Source organism: Thalassophryne amazonica, chromosome 19, assembly GCF_902500255.1.
Source record: "Thalassophryne amazonica chromosome 19, fThaAma1.1, whole genome shotgun sequence".
NCBI lineage: Eukaryota > Metazoa > Chordata > Actinopteri > Batrachoidiformes > Batrachoididae > Thalassophryne > Thalassophryne amazonica.
The window spans coordinates 68100585-68121403 of record NC_047121.1 but is presented as its reverse complement, the minus strand read 5'-3'; the positions used below and the strand labels follow the sequence as shown (position 1 = coordinate 68121403).

The 20819-nt window shown below is 38.6% G+C and overlaps 1 protein-coding gene across 4 annotated transcripts in view; it reads left to right on the top strand.

Annotated features, from left to right (window-relative positions):
• Positions 1–20819, top strand: part of evla (Enah/Vasp-like a) — an 85036-nt gene that overhangs the window by 43297 nt on the left and 20920 nt on the right. For 3 of the 4 annotated variants that reach the window (XM_034194956.1, XM_034194959.1, XM_034194957.1), the window contains exons 2-3: positions 955–1123; positions 4720–4900. In XM_034194956.1, coding sequence (XP_034050847.1) covers positions 955–1123; positions 4720–4900 — 350 coding nt within the window. Of the gene's footprint in view, positions 1–952; positions 1124–4719; positions 4901–20819 lie in introns of all 4 variants that reach the window. The other variant, XM_034194958.1, reaches the window with a different exon arrangement.

The following is a 20819-nucleotide window of genomic DNA, read 5'->3' as shown; positions in this document are numbered from 1 at the left end:
ACGCAGCTCATCCCACACTTCCCTATCCTCAGCCAAGTCCTCTAGCTTCTTCCTGGAGGATCCAGAAGCGTTCCAAAGCCACCTCTGAAATGAAATATAGCCCCTCCAGCATGTCCTGAGTCTTCCCTGGGGCCTCCTCTCATTTGGACATGCCTGGGACACCTCCCCAATTGAGATGACCAGGGTGCATCCTCACCAGATGCCGAACAACCTCAGCATTTCTATTGTGAATCCCTCCTGAATGGTTGCGTTTCTCACCCTGTTCCTGAGTGTCAGCCCAGATGCCTGACTGAGGAATCTCATTTTTGCCGCTTGTATCTACCTTATTCTTTCAGTCACTACACAAAGCTCATGACTGTAGCTGTGGATGGGAGTGTCAACCAGCTGGTAACTCGAGAGCCTTGCTTTCTGGTTCAGCTTTTTTTTTTTCCAGAAAATGGTTAAGTGTTCAGAAAAGAATGTGGGAAAATGTACAGAACTTACATAGTGGTAATCCGAATGTGACCACCAAAATTTATTCCTGCCCATGTTTACGGCTCTGTTACATCTCTGGTAATTCAATAACTGCTGTAATACATTAAGACATTGTTAATATTACTGGGTTTTGTTGTAGTGCCACACATACAGTGCTACCGCTGGCTGGGCATGTGCAGAAATGTCCTGTTCCTGTATTTGCTCCCTCTCGGGACACGTGTTCTGTACCTGCAGCCACGTCCCTTTCAGAATGAGGGACATTACTGTTCATCATTGTATTAAAACGGCACAGTAATACGTTATTATTTATCTCATTCTAAGGACAAAAATGCTCACTACCTTGTTCACATTTTTAAAACTAAACAACAGAAAAAGTTTTGTTTATTTTTATTTTTTTATTGAGTCATACAAATGTATTTTAATTAATTACTTCTGTAGTCAACATAACTACATTAGTTGATCCTGTCTGTCTTCCACCAGTGAACAGAGCATCTGTCAGGCGCGCGCCTCAGTGATGGTCTACGATGATGCCAGTAAGAAGTGGGTTCCCATCAAGCCCGGGCAGCAGGGCTTCAGCCGCATCAACATCTACCACAACACTGCCAACAACACCTTCAGAGTGGTGGGGGTCAAACTGCAGGACCAGCAGGTGAGAGAGTGCGCATCAAAATAAAAAAATCACATCAAAAATGCACTCTTTAATGCATTTAAAATAAATGTCAGTCCAATATGTCACAGTTTAAAACAAATACAGAGTGCTGCTTTATTTATAGTCTTAATCTTAGTTTAAGATTAAGGCTATAAATAAAGAAGTGTGTGTGTGTGTGTGTGTGTGTGTGTGTGTGTGTGTGTGTGTGTGTGTGTGTGTGTGTGTGTGTGTGTGTGTGTGTGTGTGTGTGTGTGTGTGTGTGTGTGTGTGTGTGTGTGTGTGTGTGTGTGTGTGTGTGTGTGTGTGTGTGTGTGTGTGTGTGTGAGAGAGAGAGAGACAGATTAGGTCACATAGGGAGGTGGGGTTATGTTATTATTGCAGTGTTTACCAGTGATTTGAGTCCTTTCTGAATGCACCCGAGGTTATTCTAATCCTCTGTGAAAGCATACATCAGTAAATATTCCATCGTGTCTTGTGGAAAAGGAATTTTCCACCATTTATCTCAAGTATGAAGGTGCTTAGAGGCATTTGGAAGATAAAATGCAACAACAGCAGATTTGGCTTGTAGACTTTTTAAAATTTTTTTTACTGAATTTGTGTATCAGCATTGTTGGGGAAGAAACAAAAATAACCTTTTCTCAAAACATAGAAAATCTCAGGTTTCCCCTCCTGAGCCTGTGGGCAGTGCAAATAGAATACACAGACAACAATAATTTGAATTCAAGTTAATCCTACCAGGTTTATTAAAACAGCAGAGCACATTAGTCATCAATAATCAGTCATCTTTGTGCAAAAAAAGGTTCAGAATGCATACACATCTTTAATAACGCCACAAAACCGATACCCAGAGCATGTGCAGCAAAAAGAACACTCTTCTTTTCAAAAACAGAGTTTTTAAGCTTGCAGTTCAGAAATCTGTCCGGGCGGGGCGCCCAGTCCCACACGTACTCAGTCTGAGCACAAACATGTAACTCCATGGTAGAATAAAGCAGGCATTGTTGTTAATCCTTAATCGTCCAACGTTGTGATGGGAACTGATTTGATAATCGCCCTGGGTGCAGAGGTTTGTAAGCACATACACCCCCACTTTTTGCCTTCGTGGCAAAGTGTAACTAATAATGTAAAATAGTGTTAAAGAATCACTGTTTTCTTGGGTTTTTTTGTTTTTTCAGCTCCGTATGAGAACAGGGCCATGTGTTTAGTTCAGTGGCATCATTGTGTCTCCAGACACTTTCAAGGTTGCCTCCCCGATAACAAATAACTCAGTCATTGTTTTCCCTGTGGAAGCAAAGTTCTTTCACACAGTCAAAATATGAGATCACTCACATTTTACAGAATGCAGAAGCAACAATTAATTTTGAACAATACAGTCATTCAACTGTTCATTATTGATCAGCATAGTTCAAGCATAAATGTACAAACCATTTGATTATAAACAGAGGCAAAAACAATATTATTTGCAGTACACATCTTGACCTCGTGACCTTTGAACATATCATGAAACATCATGTCAGGCATTAGTCATGACTTTATTAAAATGGTCAATGTCTGACATGTTTTAAACCAACATGTTACACCCTACTTAAGCATATGTTATTTATGAAAACCTTAAGTCAAAACACTTTACTGATTTGAGAGTCAACACACCTGTCAGCAGTTCAACATGTTCAATACAGTTCATCATAAGCACATATTTCAATCATTAATCAAACCGTATAATATTGTATAATTTCCAAACCATCATAAATCAATTGAACACCTGTCAAAGCATAGGCATACACGTTTTCATTCATTTGACATCATGATAAAACCCTTAAAACACATTATGGCACAAGTATACAAGTATTCAACTTCATTCATTCAATACAATACTTCAAAACATTTGTTAATTTTTGAAAATAATGAACACAAAACCTTTTATTCAGTTTGGTAACTTTTAGCATTGTTAGCATGCAAAGCTAATTATGAGTAAAACAGCATATATTTTAATTTATTCTTTACAGCGTTGATGTCAGAGCCGCAGTTCCCTTACTGTGAGATATCTTTGGCATGTAGATTACAAATTTAAATTCACTCATTTAATACAAAGTCGGTGGTATGGGAGACATTTGTTTTGTGTTTGTGTGAGAGGTGTTTAGAGCACCTGGTTTACGTTGGTGCACGCAGAGGGTGCACCTCTGCACAGTATGCACCTCTACAGAAAGCAAACCTCTGCTCAGAGTGCAAATAGGCAAACAAAAAACTTTGTGAAGCCGGCAGATAAAAATAACAAGGCAACAGAGGTTGTCTGTGGAGACACATCCTTTCAGTCACAGAGTGGAGAACATGCAGATGAAGAATGAAAACAATGCAGAAGCCTAGTGTTTTTTTTTGTTTGTTTGTTTGTTTTAGGGGTAACTGTGGGGCATCAGGCCTGTTTATTGAGTAGTCACTCCCGTATCTGTTATTTATATACTAAGATTTCTTATCCAGTATAAATTGGCCATAAATATTGATAGCATTATTCAGATTTTTCTGCATGTTTGTTTTTGCTCAGGGTCCTCACAGTGGGACAATAAATACAAAATTCTAAACGCATATTGAAAATGAATGAATGTATTGTTGAGGGGGGCATAAAAAAATGCAGCCCCACATCTCCTAGTGCAGATTCCCATGTACAAGATGAATGATTTTTAAATAACTTGATAGTTAATGTATCCAAATGTTTTAAATACATTATCAAGTAATTATATATGTGTCATTATTCTCTGACTGTCAGTCACTTTATGTAAAACTCAAAAAAGTATCTGTCTAAATGGAGAATTTTCTTTGAAGCCTTAACGTTCCCCGACACTCGCACAACTTTGATCCGCGCACTTGCTTGTACTCAGCCGTGCACAAGAGTAAACTTGTCTCAAACTCGTTGTAAAAAGTGTGCATGGCTTCATGCACGTATGCCAAAAAATTTTGAAATGTTCAAAATCTCCATCACGCATTAATTACGTGAACTTCTTGTGAACATTACGCAAACAAGTCAAAAACACTGCGTGTGTGTGCGAGTGATTGCGTCAGTGCACAGCATCAGAGCGCAGCTCGTCTGAACGATTATAACGAGATGTTAAATCTATCATAAACATACTTTTACAGCTGCTCACAAGAAGGGATGAACATGCAACTGTTTTACCAAGCCATTACAATATAAACAGGACAAATACCTTTTTAGACTCTTAAACGCACGCGAGAAAAGCAGCAGCTGGTTCGCTCCTGTGCGAGTGGCGTTTTCAACAGCCAACACGGACAGAAAATGATGAATGCGCTACAAAATAACTATTATATATGCAGCATCCAGCGCACAACACGTGGCAGCCAGTGGAACAAAGCATGGCATCCAGATGGGAACACAGCGGGTGGAGATCGTCACGTCGTGCAAGTGTCAGGGCACCTTAAGGCAGGGGGTCATGTCCCCCCATTTCCCCCAGGATGTAGGCTTATGACACAAAAGTATATAAACCTATGCCCACAACTGTGTTTTGCTTTGTATTGTTTTGTTTTGACCAGCTGTGCAGCAAAGCTCTGTAATATTTTGAATTCTCTTTATTTTTCGTCTTCTGTTCCAGGTGGTGATAAACTATTCCATAGTCAAAGGCCTGAAATACAATCAGGCCACTCCGACCTTCCATCAGTGGCGTGACGCTCGCCAGGTCTATGGGCTGAACTTTGCCAGTAAAGAGGAGGCCACCACCTTCTCCAACGCCATGCTGTTCGCCCTCAATGTGCTCAGCTCGCCCGACAGTGGAGGTGAGGATTGATCACATACAGTACGGTAAAACCACATCTTGATCTGCTATAGTTTTTAATTTGTTATTTTTACAACCTTTGCCAACAACATTATTGTGTTTTTCTGTTAGTGGGACTGGCCATGAAGAGATTAAAATAATAATTTTTGTAAACGAAAGGATGCAATCATAGTGTAAACTTACAAAAGCCTGTGTTGCACAATTAATGTCCCAGGAACGCCGTTTGATCTGGGCCTTGATGTAGATCCAGTTCTGCTTGTTGACTCCTTGGCAAAGCTGTGTGTGTTTTAATGGGTGCTGCTGTGGTTTTTCTGCTTTACTTTTGCTTTTTTGGACGATTGCACAACTGTTTAATTTGTCCCAAAACCCTTTTCACTCCACTTTTTCTGCTGTTTCGGAGCATTTCTCAAAGCACTGAGGTCTGGGTTGGTATTTGTGTTCGACTCCCCAGCACATTGTGTTTTTCTAAGACATTTTCTAAATTCTTGAGTCAGGTTTAATGGCTCATCTGCATGGGAAATCTTATGATGTCTTAAAATCTTAAACTCTTGTTGAAAAGGCAACATTTTCAGTCAAATATCAAATGAACTTTGATTGTACAATAATTTGACCCTCATGTTTAATGGTCCTCTGTGATCACTTTAAATCTGCTGTTCAACAAAATTAAGTTATGTGACCCCATGATGTGTGCAAATTTAACAGTAATCATATATGTTAATTGTGCTCATTGATTTTAAGCGTCCACGTGTTCAATCCCATTTTACAGCCTTATCAAAGCTGCACTGCCCTCTGCTGGTTAATGATGGGTACTACATGCACACTCTTAAAGGACAAGTCGACTTTTCAGAACCTTAGTCACATTAAAACATTGTTCTTAGTTAAGCTTCTGAGTGATCTACTCTTCCATCATGAGGAAAAAAGCTTGATTTTTTTTTTTTTTTTTTTTAATTACCAAAAAGGAAAAAAGAGCTCCAGCATTGAGTTCCAAATTAACACAAAACCACATATTTCTGAACCTTGCAGTTTTTGTTGTGTAATTATTAACACATTCTTGCATTTTATAATTACTTACAGCTTACATTTCTAGCGATACTATTAAATTAATGTGGAGAATACCTATCTGCTGACTACGCTACATGTTGCATCTGTGGTGCCGTCTGTTATTTCATGTTTCACAGATGGAACATGAATGCAACACACAGTTTATGGGGCTTACATTGTATTTTGGAGCTGTTTTTGCATGAACGCATGCGCAAAAATTCAAATGTGTCTTAACATTGTGATGCTGTCAAGAAAATGCGGTAGAGGTGCAGAGTATATTGCTGTTTCTGGCCTACAGATCAACATGTGATTGCATATTAATGTGTCACAACAGAAGATGAAGTAAATGACGATATTGAGAGATCATAATTTACAAAATTGATCTCTGATGTCTACTACAGTGGTGCACGTGAGTGCAGATAGCAAATTATGCAAACATTTCATAGTGCAGCGGATAAGACAATATTTAGAGGGGAATCCTGCAAATGGTGATAAAAGCATCAAATTTGTCAGAAACACTCCTCTTTTGAAAAAAAAATGATTGGCCACTTGACTTTTCAATCGGTGGTCAGGTAGAGGTCAATTGAAGAATTACACAGAGGTCCAAATTAAAAGATGCTCCAATCATATTGAAAAATATTCCACATTATTTGCCTGATCATAAAGATTCCAAAAAGGTATAGTTTGGACTATCTGTGACTGAATTCTATGGAGTTACGGGATAAAAACAGCAAGAATAGCGACAAAGGTCAGTTTGATTTTGTACAGGGGTCAAAAGTTAAAGTTGCTCCAATTTTGGTAAGATGTGATACAAATTACTAATTGAGTTAACACGTTTCTAAAAAGGAATAGTTTGGACCATGTATCATCCTTACTTATCAGGTTACGGGGTAACATATGTTACATGTCATAGAACTCAATAGACGTAGACCTTGTTTGACCTTTACTTTGGAGACCAAACATTCAACACTGTCAACACTATTCCATTTATTAATCCTATTAGCTCAACCAATAAGAAGCTCAACCTGCATGTCTTTAAATGTCAGAGGAAGCCAGAGCACCCAGAGGAAACCCACACAAACAAAGGGAGAGCACGCAAACTCCACACAGAAAGGTCACAGGTGGGAATCGATCCAATAATCTTCTTGCTGTGAGGCAACAGTGCTAACCGCTAAATCACTGTGCTGCCTAGTGCATCTTGTGCCGCGTAAATAATGAAAAAACCTGGTATATCTTCCTTTAATTCCAGAGTAAGCCTGTCAAAGACACTCTGTGTACATCAGACAACTTTAAACCATGGTCATGTGATGGATTCACCTTCTCCTTTCCCTCCTCTGTGCCACATCTACCTGTCTATGACGCACAGCAAAGCTGTGCTACACAATACACAGTGGCGTTTGCATGTACACTTCTGTATTTTTGTTAAATTAATGGATCTCATATTACAGTGAAAAACATCACAGACCCTGATAACCACGCTGTGGATCTTTGTTTTTATTTTACATTTTTTTGAAACTCCCACAGCGGCTGTCTTGTTAACTTTCATGGATTAATATCTTAAACAGATTTTTTCAAAAAAGACTTCTCACCAGTGAATCAATCATTTACGCTGAGCAGAGCACTGTTAGATTGCTAACAGTGTTAATAAATGACAAAGGTCATAAAATAGTGAACTTACCCTTTAAGGCTACACTGAATAGTAAAACAGTATTTATTTTGGTGGTTTTCGTGTAATTACACGCAGATGATGTTTTGGTTTCCTGTTGCTGCATCACTGCTGTTGTCATTTACTCTAATTAGTGTCACTGAAATGTTTGAAGGTGCTCATTGAGGAGATTCAGTTGGAAAGGTGGGCTGTATTTAAAACGTAACTCAGGCTTACTTGTAGTTTACAAAATAGGTTTGAGTAGCTCTGGTTACAGGCTACTTATAAGCATGGAGTGTGTGTGTGTGTGTGTGTGTGTGTGTGTGTGTGTGTGTGTGTGTGTGTGTGTGTGTGTGTGTGTGTGTGTGTGTGTGTGTGTGTGTGTGTGTGTGTGTGTGTGTGTGGTGAAGAAACTGAAAGAGAATATTTGTGTTTGACTGCGGTGTCATTCCATCCCGTCCTTGTGACTCTGGCTAAAATATCTCGTATGGAGACATGATGTCGTACCCTGTGTGTGAGAACATCACAGCACCTTTATTTGGATGCACTCGGATGTGGGTTCATGGGAAAGTGTCTCTGTTCCTGGGAATCCCCGGCTTTACCTCTACGTCATCGAATATATGTTCATCTTTTATCATAGTATTACTTTATATATGTGGAAAAAGTGCTGTTACAGCACCCTGGATATTTGGAAGTCACTATGCTGACTCCAGAGCTTTCACCCGGCGCCCTCAGACGAGTTTCTTCAACTGTTATCCTCCTCAGTAAGTGTTGCAAAGGAATGCCACCAACGGCCATGCATGTTGTGTGTGGTAGTGGAATGTGTGATAAATAGGAGGAAGTAAAGCATCAGTCCTTACAGTAATGTCAGCTATACACTATTTATTATACGTGTGTCAGGACACTGAGACACTCAGAAAGAGGCTTCGTCCACATTAAGACTATTAAAAATAGAACTGACATCTACAGGTGTGCATCCACACTTCTGGCTGTAATTAATGTAATTAACTCATTTCAGTAGTCATCAAGCTAGCTTACAAGCTAATCAGCCTGTGCCAGGCAATACAGTGATTTTGTCCAGCGACTTACTTAGCTAGCTAGCATGTAGCTGGCTCAAAAAAGAAACCTGGTGATGTTATTATTATTATTATTATTTGTGGGGCAGTAATCTACTCATGTGGATTTATCAGTTTAATATTAAGCTTTTGCCAACATTAATTTGACTACATTTTATTTAATGTTGCAGTTGCAGTGTTATATCTTAACGTATAATGATTAAACGTATAGTCACCTGCCACAGTTTGAAAACAAAATTGTCATAAAAATTATTTTCTTCAGCACCGCTATATACTGTTTTGTTTGATAAAGAACAGTTTAGGGTTTTGCCCCATATGGGTTAAAGTACGGCATCAAGACGTCAAGAGTGAGGACAAACTTTCTATGGTGACGTCATAGATCATGTGACGCTCCACTTAAAACAAAAACACAGTAGACTTTTAAAGCAGAACGAACGTGATGGCTGCAGCTGTTAATCATTGGCAACCAGAGATGCTATTCAGACAAATTTTGGTTAAAATCTGGAGCAGGTTTGAAGATTTTAATAAAATTACATCAACTGAAGTAAATAAATATATGAAGCCCACATTAAATACACTCCAGGGACACAAATTAAATTGGAGATGTTGCTCAAATTGTATGAGCAGAAGCAGAAGTAACCCATAGCTATATCATAACTGTCATATCACTTGTGTTTAGTTCTCTAAGTTTGGCTGCTTTTTTCTCTTCCTCTTTTGATTGGGATTGTTGTTGTTCTTTTCTTCTCTTCTTACACACACACACACATTTTTTTTTTCTTCTTTTTCATCAAACACTTTTTTTACTTTTTTAAATTTTTTGATTGATTTACATTCACTCTTTGTCAACAATATCAACCCACACTCCAAGCTATATGAAGACTTGGAACTCTTGCTCAGAAATACATATTTGACCTTTGAAATCTGTTAAATTTATGTAATCATTTCATAATAATAATAATAATGTAATAATTTCATAACTACGCCCCTTACTGAACTGGGATGCTAAATGAAAGCACAACATCCAACAGTATTGTCTCTACAGGTTTTTTGCAGTCATTTGCTTTCTGTGACGTCAAATACAAGGTGAAAGATAAAGAAAACAAACTCAAATACAGTGTATTGTTATAACTCAGGTCTAAATTTAACTCAAGCCTCAAAAACAAAAAAAAGGTTGAAAATTGTTGCAGATTTCTGTTGGTTTAGAATCTTTTGGTTGCTTGAACCTGGTTCTTGTATTCCTTTCATTGTATATTCTGTATGTTCATGCAAGCAGACTTCAAATTAGAAAAAGAAAAGTATCAATGGAGTAGAGAGAATGAATACATTAGATAGCAGTGTTCCTTTTGATCTTTGTTTTCCCCTTTGTTTGCTTAATTATATCTTCTAAAATATAGCAATGATGGCATGAAATGAAATTTGCCTGTCTTTTTTGTTGTTGTTACCTTTCATCTTTGTTAAAATGGTTAAGACGCCATGCTGTGACCATCTCCGTCTCTCTCAAGCTGTGTGGATGTGTCACACAGATTGGCTTTTAGCTACATTTTGCTGAAAGCAGAATAGATTCAACATGATCAGACGTAGAATTAACTGTATATCTAAATGTAACTGGTAGATAAAGGCATGTTAGGGCTCCTTTACGGGCTAAAGATGGTCACCATTTGGGTGGTTGTAAGTTGCACATGTGTGCCTTGGACTGGTCACAAGAAACGTCTACTCTAAAATGTGAAGTTTTATCACACAACACAATGCCACAGATGTCACTTTTTCAGGGTGCAATTTAGGGTTTGGAAATGTGGAGCTGTGATAGTGTTAGGTGTTTTTTGTTGCAGGAGCAAGTGAAAATTGAAAAAAAAAATATTGCATTCAGGATATTATTATTCTTGCACAATACATTAAAAATAATTAAAAGTAATTTATTCCAGTGAGGCATTTAATCAGAAACTATTTTCTGTATCTTTTACTCACCCGTCAAGCACTGTAAAAAATGGGACCAGAATTTTGGCTGATTGGGGGAGGGAACGATGTTGACAAACCAATGCATTCTGGGTCTATTTTTATCCCCCCTGGCCGAAGGCCCAAAGGGTGATTATGTCGTGGAGATTTTCATCCGTCTGTCTATCTGTCCGTCCCAAAAAGGGTATATGGGTTCTGAAATCAACTCCTCTCACATGTTTAGGAGGAATTTCATGAAACTTGGTACAAGTTTTTATTGTAGGTTGATAATACACATATTAGCATATTGTTCCAGTTGGGCCTATTTTACCAGAGTTATGTCCCTTGATTAACAAATCTAGACTTCGTCAGTTTCCTGAGTGGGTGCCTGCGTTCTGAAATCAATTCCTCTCACATTTTTAGGAGGAATTTCATGAAACCTGGTACAAATCCTTGATGTATATTGATTTTATACATGTTATACTATTGTTTGATATTTTTATTATTCTATTCTGTGATTCATTAGCGAGAAATGTTTCTCTTGATTTATGAAAGAAATTCTTAATATAAATTAGCTCATTATACAGTTTTTGCTAGAAGTGCAAATAACTGATGTGTGTTCGCAAAACAAATGTTATTAGATATCTTGAAATGTTATCAGAATGTAGCAAGCACTTGTACCAAAGCAGCATTTGCCAGCGGGGGATATTGTGCTCTTAGAGCACTCTTGTTCTTATATGCGGAGGGAGAATTGCCAAGGTTGGCCAAAATAAAGGTAAGTCAGGCCACATGTGGTCAGTGGACCACTCTTTAAGCTGCCCTGCAGCCACAGAGAGAGAGAGAAAGAAGAAATGTCTGCTCCCACAATATAAAGTTTGTTTGTCTAATTAACAGTTTTGAAGATGCCTGTATTCTATTTTATGCTGGACCGCCAGCAGCAGGCAGGAAAAAATGCATCCAAACTACCATTCATTCATAAATTTTCTATACCTACTATCTCCATTCAAGGGTGACGGGGGCGCTGGAGCTAATGTCTAACCACCACGATAGACTCAGTTTTCAAATTTTGCTTGGTGCTTTTCCAGTGACAAGAGTCTACACCACATCATCACACACTGTCACAGCTGTATGTTTGAACCCCAAGAATTGTGAAGTAGGACCTGCGGTCTGAGGCTCCTACGCACTGTTCTGAGGAAGCTAACAATTAATATAAACCACACTGCTGTTTTTATTACGACATACTCGCACACACATAAACCCTGATGGAATTTGAGCAATGAAAATAATGTGGGCCCATTTTTAGATAGAGAGAAAGAACTGTAATGATAAATCATTGTTTATTTATTGTGTTATTTGAGAATAGTTTTATGCTGGTTCTTGTGGTGAGCTTGTTAAAGTGAATGTGATGTCAAAATGAAGCAACATTTAGCACCATGAGTACAAAATGCATCTCACAGATTGACTTTCGCTTTGTTTGGTTATAGGATAGTTTGTGAACAAAAACTATGCGAATGATTAATTCATGAGTTTTAAAGAGATTCTGTATTTTTTTTTTAAAGAACTGTAGGGTCTTGCCATTAGACGTTTAAGGTTATGTGGCTGACGCAATGGTGCTGTGTTGGGTTACCACGCTATCATGGCTGAAAGTAGAAAAAATGAACACGACTATTTTTCCTCTTCACTTTGTTTGATAAGGATTTCTTATCTCAAAAATGTGCACATATCGACTCTGAATCCTCATACAGTGGATAGTGGTTGTTTTAGTGACAATATTGACTCCTGGCCCTCTGTTTGCTATGGTGATTTAGAGAATTTTCTTGTGTTTTTGCCCTGTCCTTGTCACAAAAAGAGCTGATTGGTGATACAATCTGTTTGTTGTTCCAGATGTTCCATTTAGGGTGCATGGAGGTGAGTTTTTGTGCATGTGTGCGCTTTGGTCCCTCTTTATATGGTGATTAATCATAATGTCCTGGACACAGTCTGAATTGCGTGAGTGTTTCTGAAGGCGTTTCTGGGCACAGATTGCTTTCTGGAAGCGAGCCGCTGTTTTTATGCAGTACCCTGCTGTAAACATTAATGTTCAATAGAAAATGACAGAAAATGAGAAATGAATTTGTCATAAATTGTTGGCATGCGGAAGATAATTTCAGTCAATGCACAAAAAAGGCAAAATGATTGATCTTAAAATAAGTTAAAAACACTGGTCAGCAAAAAAAAAAAAATTTCTTGCATGGATTTAGAGTAATTTTGGGGGGCTGAATCTGAAGCTGAGCTCAGATTTCCTATATCACATCACGTTTTTTTGCAATCTGCATGTGATGGATTATGCAAACGTTGCTCGTTCACTCACGGGTTTGACACCACTGATCATGCTCAAAAACAGCTTCAAAAGCAAACATGATATGATTGGCAAAAACTAACACCAGATTAGGACTAAGCGCCCCGAAATCTCCCAAAATGTGTTGAATAACTCCATAATATAATAACTCCACTTATAGTTCGATTCTTTGATACCAGCCTTTCCCATCCTTCCCAGCCATAAATCCAAACCCACACTGAAAACAGTTCCTTTGTTTTCTGGTCTTCGTGATGAATCACCGTAGGTAAGTGATAGAACAATTTTTGGGGGTATATTTCTATAACCTCTGTTGCTACAGTTCACAACTTCACAAAAATTCACCATAGTGGACCACAAAATGGCTAGTTTGGCAACAGAAACACTCAATGGTCAATCACAACAGCACAATGAGTTTGATAATCCAACACAGCGATGCGGCGGGGTTAACCCTTCCAGCTGTGACATCATTAGGAAGACTATATACTTGTGAAGTTTTTTTTTTTTTTTGTAATGTTAGCAGTTAAATCCTCCAGTAATCACATCAAAATAGTATAAGAAAAAACTAAAATTCTCTTTAGGGCACACCCCATGAGTCATTGTTGCCTCTGACATATATCACCTAAGGGATGTTCCGGCTGTCTGATCACTAAACAACTTCCTCTTACGTACAATGAAATCTGTCTGTTATTTAACCCATCCTTATTTTATTTATGCTGCATTCATGTGTCGGTGGGAGAAAAACAATCATTCCACTTATTGTAGTGTTAGATAATGTAATACGCTGTACATTTTTGCAGTGTTATTAGATGGCCAATTATTTATTTATTGAAAGATAAGTGATTTGTTGTGTTGTGCACAATGTTAGATTAAAACAGGAAGCTCTACCTCTGACTTTTCCTTAAAAATGTCATCCTTTTGTAATGTTGCAGCTTACTGTCTCTTTGCAGTGTATCAAAAGCATTTTTTTTCTTCTCTTAATATAAAACCAGGTCTCTCTACATTAAAATATTGAATCTCTTGCCGTCTGTTTGTCCTTGTTGCTGCGGCAAGTAGAACAAGTTTAAAATTTTTAGCTTTGAACAGTACAGTACCATTGCAGTTTGCAGCTGCCGCTGTAAGCTGTCGGTGGCTGAATTGTCGGTCATCCTTTCCTTAAAAATGATAGTGAAATATTTAAATCACTCAAATGATGGATGTGTATTGGCTTGTACACAAAAGCTGTTAACGTAATAGTAAATTTTCCTGAAAACTCAGTAACCGTGAGCTTTGCTTACAGCCTCTGGTGTGATCCAGATCCTGCTTTTCAAACTGCAGTTTAAAAGCTCAGCTCTGCCTCATGTTGACTGCCCACATCGCCCTGCTCGCCGCCCCCATACTCCAGACACATTGAACGGAAATATCACCCATGGGTGTCGTTGATGTCACAGAGGACGTTGAAGTTTAATGACTAGTATTCTAGCTATGCGATAAGTGCTCTTCCTGATGCTGCCTGTTAATAGCTGACTTACTAAACTGAGGTTCAGTAACTCAGTGGGGGTGTTGACATCTAACCAGCTTCTGTAATTAGCCAAAGACACGGTGTTCACAACTCAAATACATGATTACATCTTCACAATAGTGAATGAAACACTCATAAAATATCTTTAAATGCGAGAGGTTTATGGTTGTTCTGTGTATTTTTCTGATAAGTCCATCAGCCTGTGTTTAATGTGTTTGTTGTGGTTTGGGATGTATTTCATATTTGTATTCTATTTTGCTGTTATTCTTCAGGTTTGTGTTTATTCCATTAAACTTGAGTCTATTCCCCTGTGGTATGCAGCTGAAATTCCTCTGGCTAGCAGTACGTATGTTGCACCAGTTCTGTTATAAACTGTACAAGCAGTTTGTTGCCTCACAGTACCTCACATGATGCGTGCAGCTGATGACTCATTCAGTAAACCCAACCAATGTTTGTGACTATGTTGTTATGAGATGATTATGATCCTGGTGGCTTAACAAATATCTTTTTTTAAAATATAGATCCCTAAATTAGTTGAACATGTTCATCTTCTGAGTATCCATAAAAAGTACTCAGGATGTGACATATAAATGCAGAATATCTGTTGGAAACTAATGGTTTTTTTTTTGTTTTTTGTTTTTTTCCGTTAGACTGTTCTTGGTTTTTGTCACCACAGAAGATCCAGTATGTTTTACACTCGATGCCCTTCCACCCACATTTTCACATACACGTATATTGGGGTGTGGGGAGCCTTGATCCAGGAACCTTCTTCTTGTGTCTTCTTGTCTTGTATTGTAGTCAAACACTGATGGTTTTGTGAAGGTAGCTGTGCAGTTAACTACGTGACAGTTCAAGTTCTATGTACTTTTAAAAAATATTTATTTGGAAATATTTAAAATTAACGTTTGCAGAAAGGTCCACTTTCTTAAAATAATGCATATTGTAGGTTTTGGCTATAAGACACTTACCAGTGACATCCCACATCCCCCCCACCCAACTCCCGAAAGCTTTAGGTTGTTTGGATTTTGGGTATAGTCTCTAGGCCTTGCTAGGGTATATTGCCTTGAGATTACTTTGTTGTGATTTTGCGCTCTCTATAAAGAAATTTAATTGAATTGAAATTGTTGGGAGGCAAGACCGCTACTGTTGCTCCAGGTGCAGGTTTTGTACATAACTGAAACCAGTGCAGAGGGAAAAACCAAAGGTGCTAATACAGGGTTACAGTGCATTCGGAAAGTATTCACAGCACTTCACTTTTTACACATTTTTTTGTATGTTACAGCCTTATTCCAAAATGGATGAAATTATTTTTTCCCCATCAAACTTCTACACACAATACCCCATAATGACAATGTGAAAAGTTTTGTTTTTTTGTTTTTTTTTTGGAAATTTATAAAAACAAACAAATCACATGTACACAGGTGTTCACAGCCTTTGCCATGAAGCTCAAATTGGAGCTCAGATGCATCCGGTTTCCACTGATCATTCTTGAGATGTTTCTACAGCTTAATTGAAGTCCACCTGGTGTAAATTCAGTTGATTTGTCTTGATTTGGAAAGACACACACCTGTCTACATTTAAGGTCCCACAGTTGACAGTGCATGTCAGAGCACAAACCAAGCATGAAATCTAAAGAATTGTCTGTAGACCTCTATAACAGGATTGTCTCAATCACATTGGATTGTCACAAATCTGGGGAAGGGCACAGAAACATTTCTGCTGCCTTGAAGGGCCCAATGAGCACAGTGGCATACCTCATCCATAAATGGAAGAAGTTTAGATCCACCAAGACTCTTCCTAGAGCCAGCTGCCTGTCTCATCAGAGCGATCAGGGGAGAAGGGCCTGTCAGGGAGGTGACCAAGAACCTGTTGGTCACTATATCAAGCTCCAGCAAACCTGCTCCAGAGCGCTCTTAACCTCAGACTGGGGTAAGAATTCATCTTTCAGCAGGACAATGACCCTAAGCACACAGACAAGATATCAAAGGAGTTGCTTCAGGGCAACTCTGTGAATGTTGTTGAGTGGCTCAAACCTGTATCCAATTGAACATCTCTGGAGAGATCTAAAAATGGTCTTGGTTACTTCCCCAACCAAGGCCGGTACCCATTACAGCTGGGTGGACTTGAACAAAGCACATAAAGTGTCTTGTGGACTGACGCTCCCCATCCAGCCTGATGGAGCTTGAGAGGCGCTGCAAAGAGGAATGGGCAAAAACTGCCCAAAGATAGGTGCACCAAGCTTGTGGCATCATATTCAAGAAGACTTGAGGCTGTAGTTGCTGCCAAAGGTGTATCAACAAAGTATTAAGGAAAGGGTGTGAATACTTATGAATAATATGATTTCTTAGTTTTTTGTTTTTAATAAATTTGCAAAAATAATATAAAAAAAAAACTTTTTCATGTTGTCATTATGGGGTTTTGTGAGTAGAATTTTGAGGGGAACAAATAATTTTACTCTATTTTGGAATACAGCTGTAACATTGTGAGTACTTTCTGGATGCATTGTACGTTGTTTGAAAAAAATCATAAAAATGTTGTCATTGTTGCCATTTCAACCATCCCATCACTGTGAATGTTCAGCTGCAACATTTCTGTCACTGTATGTTCTGTAAATCTTGTGTTGTGCTTTTTGTTTTTTATCTTCTTATAATACCCATTGCAAATGGCCACTGTCACAAATGCGCTTCCTCATGGGGTAGATTAGCTCTGCACTTTAGTTCTGTGTGGTGTCTTGAGGTGACTTTTGCTGTGACTTGGCACTGTATACGTAAGTAAAGTGAATTGTTCAATTTTTTTCTGTAAATGCAACTTTGGAGGAAGCAAAAATCTCACTTCCCATTATTCAATCAATGGATGTATGGTAATATGTACCAGTTCAAAAGAAACAAAAAACAACTTAGGGGGACTGGGAGGACAGTGAAACTTTTAGGAAGTGACCTTGTGTAATGGTAGCCAGTATGGTTATGGTGCTGTGCAGTGAATAAACCAAACTTCCTGACACCAAAAGACATTCTTGCAACAGATGCTAGAATCCATGGGTTTTAGTCCATGGGTGAGTCATAGATTTTTATCTACTTTGTGTTGTAGTATCCATGCCCTATTTTGGACATACTTCAAGGCCTGAGTTCAACTTCCAGTATGGTAATCACTCACTCACAAATATCTTCTGGCAGCACTGACAGGCACCCCAAGTATAGAATGTTAAGTCCACTTTTGTTTTTGTCGGACGTGCCAGTTTGATGAACGTCACCTGTCTATCTTGTAGCTAACATGAGTCCTTATAGACTTCCTAGTATCAGAGCAGTTTTGTTAATTGCTTTCATATAAATCACATTATTTCACCGTTGGCCCTATTCCACCTCCCATGCCATAGTAGCCAGTAGCCCAGTCTATGAGCCTCATACAAACAGCATACATACCTCATAAAAAGCATACAAACAGAAGTGCTCATGATCATGAGGCATTGTGTAAGAGGAAGATGTCATAAAATTGACTGGCAAGTGAAGATAAATAACAGCAAGAGATAGAGTGATGAGAATAGAGAGTAAAAAGACGACAGAGGAAACGTTGGATAAAAGGACTAAAAATCAGCTAAACTTGGATAATGGCTCACAAAGTCCAGAGATTTTCATCTCCACACATTAGTATTTAAGATTAATTAGCCTTTGATTAAAGTGCATGGGGTCATACAGTAGTGTTCAGACTAATAGTAGTGCTATGTGACTAAAAAGATTAATCCAGGTTTTGAGTATATTTCTTATTGTTACATGGGAAACAAGGTACCAGTAGATTCTCACAAATCCAACAAGACCAAGCATTCATGATATGCACACTCTTAAGGCTATGAAATTGGGCTATTAGTAAAAAAAAAAAAAAGTAGAAAAGGGGGTGTTCACAATAATAGTAGCATCTGCTGTTGACGCTACAAACTCAAAACTATTATGTTCAAACTGCTTTTTTAGCAGTCCTGTGAATCACTAAAATAATATTTAGTTGTATAACCACAGTTTTTCATGATTTCTTCACATCTGCGAGGCATTAATTTTGTTGGTTTGGAATCAAGATTTTGCTGGTTTACTAGTGTGCTCGGGGTCATTGTCTTGTTGAAACACCCATTTCAAGGGCATGTCCTCTTCAGCATAAGGCAACATGACCTCTTCAAGTATTTTGACATATCCAAACTGATCCATGATACCTGGTATGCGATATATAGGCCCAACACCATAGTAGGAGAAACATGCCCATATCATGATGCTTGCACCACCATGCTTCACTGTCTTCACTGTGAACTGTGGCTTGAATTCAGAGTTTGGGGGTCGTCTCACAAACTGTCTGCGGCCCTTGGACCCAAAAAGAACAATTTTACTCTCATCAGTCCACAAAATATTCCTCCATTTCTCTTTAGGCCAGTTGATGTGTTCTTTGGCAAATTGTAACCTCTTCTGCACATGTCTTTTATTTAACAGAGGGACTTTGCAGGAGATTCTTGCAAATAAATTAGCTTCACACAGGCATCTTCTAACTGTCACAGCACTTACAGGTAACTCCAGACTGTCTTTGATCATCCTGGAGCTGATCAGTGGGTGAGCCTTTGCCATTCTAGTTATTCTTCTATCCATTTTGATGGTTGTTTTCCGTTTTCTTCCACATGTCTCTGTTTTTTTGTCCATTTTAAAGCATTGGAGATCATTGTAGATGAACAGCCTATAATTTTTTGCACCTGCGTATAGGTTTTCCCCTCTCCAATCAACTTTTTAATCAAACTATGCTGTTCTTCTGAACAATGTCTTGAACGTCCCATTTTCCTCAGGCTTTCAAAGAGTAAAGCATGTTCAACAGGTGCTGGCTTCATCCTTAAATAGGGGACACCTGATTCACACCTGTTTGTTCCACAAAATTGACGAACTCACTGACTGAATGCCACAATACTATTATTGTGAACATCCCCTTTTCTACTTTTTTTTTTTTACTAATATCCCAATTTCATAGCCTTAAGAGTGTGCATATCATGAATGCTTGGTCTTGTTGGATTTGTGAGAATCTACTGAATCTACTGGTACCGTGTTTCCCATGTAACAATAAGAAATATACTCAAAACCTGGATTAATCTTTTTAGTCACACAGCACTACTATTATTCTGAACACTACTGTAAATGAGGTGCAGCCGTAAACTCTGCAGTAAATCTGCACTCGTACACAGGTGTGTGCCTTCTGATGGAGTTTACTGCACTGTTGACTGCGGAAGGAAAAGAGATAATAACAATACCAAAACATACACCAACATGCACCTTATTTTTTATATTGACCATTGACTATGATTGTGGTTACAGCAGATGAGAAGTTAATTAGTTATTAGGTTAGCATTTAGTTTTGTAAATGCTGATGACATATGCATTTGAAATTCTAGAATCATGCAACAACAGGGCTTGAAATAGTATGTGCATGTGCTAGTTTGTGCATGTATTATTTGAGCGGTGCATGTAATTTTATACTCCACTAGCACTGGTGCAAGTAAGTTTTAGCTGCAGCCACACTATGCACTTTGATTTCTCTTCTAGTTTATATTTGTTCTTGTGCTGAGCTGCAGGCCTGCGCTCTGAGTTCTGTTATAGTTTATCTCTCCAAACCATCAGTGAGTAAATGTGGAGATGTCTGGAGTTATAGTTGATGTGGACATGCCCTGTCTCTGGCAATCAGTCTGTGAGCAGGACTTATGTCCTTTTTTTTTTTTTAACACAGTGATGAGAGAGTTTGAGGGAAGAACAAGGAACTAACTGCCTGCAGCCAGACAGTTTTTTTTTCGTTCTTTCTTTTAATTGTTCACTTGTGCGAGTGAACAAACCGTCAGTGAGTAAATGTGGAGATGTCTGTAGTTATAGTTGATGTGGGCACGTCCTGTGTCTGGCAATCAGTCTGTGAGCAGGACTTATGTATACAAAATGTATCTCGACCCCTGAACAATAAAGTGATTTCCAATTGAGACCTCACCCAAACAACTGGAGGTGGGAAGGTCTGCTTTGAAATCTAAGTATCCAAAGTAAGGACAGCTAGAATGTCCCTTTGGCTGCTCCCTCGGTTGCACTCGGGGTCACCACAGCAAATCCACGGTGGATCTGCATGTTGAATTGGCACAAGTTTTACTCCGGATGACACAACTCCACATGTGGCAGGGGTGGAGTTTGAACCGGGAACCTTCCGCACTGAAACCAAGTTTATTAACCATTTGGCTACCACCCCTGCATCCAAAGTAAGGACAGCTACTTTCAAGATAATGGCATGGCTAATGCTAACAATGTTTATCAATGGAAGCAAGGCAGTCGAAATGTTGTATAGAACCACCAAACAAGAAGAAGCAAGAGTTATTTCCCAAATTCCGTAGTAGGAAGTGGA